This window comes from Chaetura pelagica, unplaced genomic scaffold, assembly GCF_000747805.2.
Source record: "Chaetura pelagica isolate M959 unplaced genomic scaffold, ChaPel_1.0 scaffold274, whole genome shotgun sequence".
Classification (NCBI taxonomy): Eukaryota; Metazoa; Chordata; class Aves; order Apodiformes; family Apodidae; genus Chaetura; species Chaetura pelagica.
The window spans coordinates 1,162,745-1,167,115 of record NW_009952983.1 but is presented as its reverse complement, the minus strand read 5'-3'; the positions used below and the strand labels follow the sequence as shown (position 1 = coordinate 1,167,115).

General features: G+C 42.1%; 2 protein-coding genes across 2 annotated transcripts in view; both read right to left on the bottom strand.

The window, feature by feature from the left end:
• Positions 1-477, bottom strand: part of ATG14 (autophagy related 14) — a 22,956-nt gene extending 22,479 nt beyond the window's left edge. Inside the window, exon 1 of the mRNA XM_009996475.1 lies at positions 431-477. Coding sequence (XP_009994777.1) covers positions 431-477 — 47 coding nt within the window. The remainder of the gene's footprint in view (positions 1-430) is intronic.
• A 552-nt stretch (positions 478-1,029) lies between these two features.
• TBPL2 (TATA box binding protein like 2) overlaps positions 1,030-4,371 on the bottom strand; it is a 12,159-nt gene continuing 8,817 nt past the window's right edge. Inside the window, exons 6-7 of the mRNA XM_009996473.1 lie at positions 2,819-2,920; positions 1,030-1,109 (exon numbers count right to left, since the gene is read on the bottom strand). Coding sequence (XP_009994775.1) covers positions 1,030-1,109; positions 2,819-2,920 — 182 coding nt within the window. The remainder of the gene's footprint in view (positions 1,110-2,818; positions 2,921-4,371) is intronic.

Sequence of the window (4,371 nt, the reverse complement as noted above, 5' to 3'; positions counted from 1 at the left end):
AGGAAAGAAGGGGAGGACAAAAAACAAACCCCAGCAGCACCAACGCCCTGCTCTGGGACAACAAACACTTGCTGCCAGGGAATCACAGGAGGTACCAGACCAGTCCTTGCACTGTTCCTGGTCACCCCACCAGTCTGAGCATGGCACCTTCTGCAGAGGAAGCCTTGAGTTCACTTGGACATAAAGCACAAGAACCCCACTGTTCTAGCTGCCAAATTACCAAAGGCTTTGATCTAATGTAACTGTGGTTCAATAACCCAGATCATTAAGTGTGGAGCATCTAAGACTCTTTGTATTTTCCTCAAGTCCACTTTAAAGGCAGCCCCTAACCAACAAGCCTGTCCAGCAACAAACTCCCCATCATCTGAGGGCTCTTCAGTGACACAAGTGAGTACCACTTTGTTAATAAATTAGTTGATCCTCCACCCACCAACTTTCTAGGTATGTTCCAGCACTGTTAGGGGCCTGGAACATCATCTCTGTAAAGGAAAGACCAACACCATTACACACACAAGTTTATCCAACCAGTAGGATCAGAGGGAATCACTTGTCTTTAAAACACTGAAATAAATTCATGCTGGATTTTGTAAGCTCTATATTGTAGACAAAAATATATGTTGAGTTTAAAGAGGAAAATGCAACATTTCAAGAGCAAGGTTTCAGTACACTTAAAGATGAAGACTTGGATAAAGCTAGTTTGAAGTGCAGTGGTGATTCATCTGTTCAATAGGGGGAAAAGACACCAGGTCCCTATTACAAAACACTTAAGTGCCACCTTCATGTGCATTCTATCAAAAGCACATTCATTTGGCTGATTTTTCAGCTTGACAGAAGTTGTGAGAGCTCAGGTGGGCTACAGACAGGTCATCTGAAAGCAACAAACATTCATCAGCCTTCACAGCATCCAGAGTAGCTTTGTTTGCTTAATCATCTACACCTGTAGAAATCAGGTCCAGGAATACTCTTGCTTCTGCTCCATGCAGTGTGATACAAATCCATGGATTATTTTTAGTTGCTTTATGGGCCATGTTATGGTGCTTTTTTGAAGCCTTTCAAAATGGGGTAGATGTTCTCAAATGCCTCATAGATCTCTGAACGCTCCTTTGCTCCTAAAAAGACATTTAGGAAAAAAAAAACAGGTTAAGAATTAAACTGAGTGTGGAGAATAACTGAACAGAACTCAAACCTACTGAGATTACAAACCATGAAGAAACACAGGAGTTTAGAAGCAACTCACTATTAGTTTAAGGCAGGATTTATATAGTATTTCTGCCCCCTCACAAAGAACAATTTCTAGCTTGCTTTGCTTTAAGAATAGTTTTGTTTCATCTGTGGATCCAAAACAGGAGCTTGCAACTCTTGGCAAGTAACTGAAAAGAACCATGGTTTTACCTGCTTAACAATAACAGCTCTGCCTGTGGATAAAGTGGAAAGAAAAACAAGAAAAAAGGGCATTTATTCCAATACTGGAGGTTGATCCACAATTTGAGAACTCCCCCCTCCTCCAGTTCTGAGAAGCTTTTTTATTTTTAAACTTTGTTAGGGCACCTGTGAGTTCAAAGTCAGCCTTTTACATCTTATTGCAAGCCAATCTGGAATCCCAAGTGTTGTGCACCAGCAGTATTTCAGTGGGCAGGAGCATTCCTTGCCAGTGACACTGCTTAACATGCCAGGGCAGCAAACATCAGCTACAACAAAACTGTTTAAATGAACCTGCAGCTGGATTAAGTGGCGCTCAAGGTATGTAACCCTTTTATCTCAGAACACTCTTGGACATGACTAATTCATCTGCATTACTGCAACTTTTACTTTCAAAAGTAAAGCTACTTTCAAGTTACTTTCTTGATTAGGGAAAAAAACAAACCACCTTGCTGCTCAAATTGTTTTGTCATTGCAGTTGGGCCCAGTGTTCACAGACAAGGACTTAACCTTCTGAGCCTGCTGCACATTCCACAGGGGGTTGCAATTAGTGTACCCAAAAATGCAAACAACAGTGGAAAGAAACTGGCCAGTATGACTTTACTGCACCTAAGAAGGTTGGGAGACATGGGATGGGGAAGCATTTGAGCTCTGTAGTGAGTGCTCCATTCTTCAGTTTGTTGAGCTCATACCATGGGTGAGAGAATCCCTGGCTAAGGGAGATGCTTCTCTTTTGTCTTTCTCCTACCTCCAAGCTGTACTGTGAAGAAGACTTTAGTATTTGGGTTCTCTAGGAACAAGTACTATTTACCTTTCAGTGCATCTGCATAAAAGTATTTTCATGATCTTTACAAGACAATTTGTTAGGAATACTCAGGAATTCAACCTTTGTTGCCATGGGATCTGAGGTACAGATTCCTGCTCAGCACACATACTAAGAGAGGCTTTTGCCTCCTGAGTGTTTTGCCAAACAGTCAGGAACAAGTTCTCAGGTCTCCACCCTTTCCTCTAATAATCCCTACTAAATGCTGCCAGTGAAGTGTTTTAAGAAGTTTTCTTCCTGTCCAAGTAGTTTTAAATTGCTTATTGTGATATTTGTATTTAAGTGACCATGTCAGTGTCCTGTTGGGATCCTATACCATGACACGTGGCATTATGCTTTGAATAAAGATCCTCAAATCTAACAACATGGAAATCCTGGACACTATATATATATTTTAGTGCAACAGAACTGATACTGTTATCTGCAGAAAACACAGATAAGAAGCAGTGGCCATTAAAAAGATCACTGAGTGGCTTTACTAGGGCAAGATATTAGTTTAGCTCGTGTTCAATTTAAATGCTTTCTCAGAAGATAAGGTAACACTTGACTACAGGTATACAAAGGGAGACCACTTACCAGTCAGCACAACTTTTCCAGACACAAAGATAAGCAGCACTATCCTTGGTTTGACCATCCTATAAATAAGGCCAGGAAATAGTTCAGGCTCATAGCTGTTGCAAAGCAAGCAGGTAACATTAGTAAAATGCAAATACTGTTTCAGTGTTGTATGTGCAAGGTGCTCTTTAATTAACAACAGAGTCATTAAACACACAGATTTTAGCTAGCTACCCAGAGAAAGGCAGGTCAGCTTTTAGAGAAGCCTGATAATCCCATCTGGAGCTGGGAAGAGTTCTTCATGCTTAAAAAGACTTCTGAGTCTGATTTTCCACAACATTGGAACCATTATTGTGATCTTCAAATAGTACTGAAACCCTTCTTAGCCTGCAAAGAGCATCTTGTGTAACTAAGATGACAGCCAAGTTAATCTTTAATGTATATTTAGTCCCCAAATGACATGCAAAATATTAAATGCAATGCTAATAAAAGACAACTGAATTTTGGCTTTGTCAGTCATGGCAATAACTAGCTCTGAACAAGCCCATCCTGAGGGCACAGTGTGCCCATCACTCAGCTACAGGTTTATTTCAACTTGATGGCCATCAGACATCCAGACAGAAAGAACTGAAGTGATAACCCAGAAATGCACCATATTTTCAGTGCTGTATTTTGCAGCTGGAGTTTGGCTTCGTGCCTGAAGTTTAGAAACCTTGTCTTTGCAGGCAGGCAGCTGGTTGGATGGGAGTTAAAGAGGCCCACTTGGGATTAGAGGCTCACAATGGAGCAGGGCCATAGACCAGGTTCAAGTAGCTAAAGAGCAGCTCCAGTTAAACCAGAAGTGTTTAATCAAGACTGGTTATTCCCCTGTTGATGTGGTCTGCAGTGAAGGGAGATACCTACTAAGGCCTGATGTTGCACTTAGCAATAACAGGAGGCTAGTGCAATTCTGATCAACACTGCTCAGAGTAATGAACATTTTGGGGGGGGCATTTCTCTGCTGATACACAGCAACTCTGGCAAACCACAACGTTCACAGTCTAAGCTTTTACAAAGGAAAATCTTTTCATTAACCAACTAAGAACCCAGGAGCTTCTGGCAGTTCTTCAGCCCTTTCTCTTAAGCAGATCAGAAGAGGCTGAGCCCTGCTGTAGGGTGCTCTCAGGTGCAAGGTTCCTAGAGCTGCTGTTTGCAGTGTCCCTGCAAGGAGAAAGCAGGGAACACCACACAGGAGGGCAATTCAGCAGAGTCCTTCACTGTTGAATTGTGTCAGTCGTGGTTCCAAGCACTGAAGGCTTTGCTGCTAGCTGCTGCATGTCATCCTGCCAATCAAGCAGGGGCTTCTTTTGGCCTGTGCCCCACTAAGGACATAAACCTTATTATCTTTATTGCAACATACAGCATCTAAAGCCACTTCACACTTGCTGAACTAGGGAGCATGTCTTTTGCTCACCAAAAAAAACGCTTGATATTCACTGTGCAGTTGATGCCAGACTTGAGTCCATTGGCAGCTACTAAAGAGACTGCTCCAGGCTGTGTGGGGCTGTAACTCTGACTTCCACATACCTGCTGAA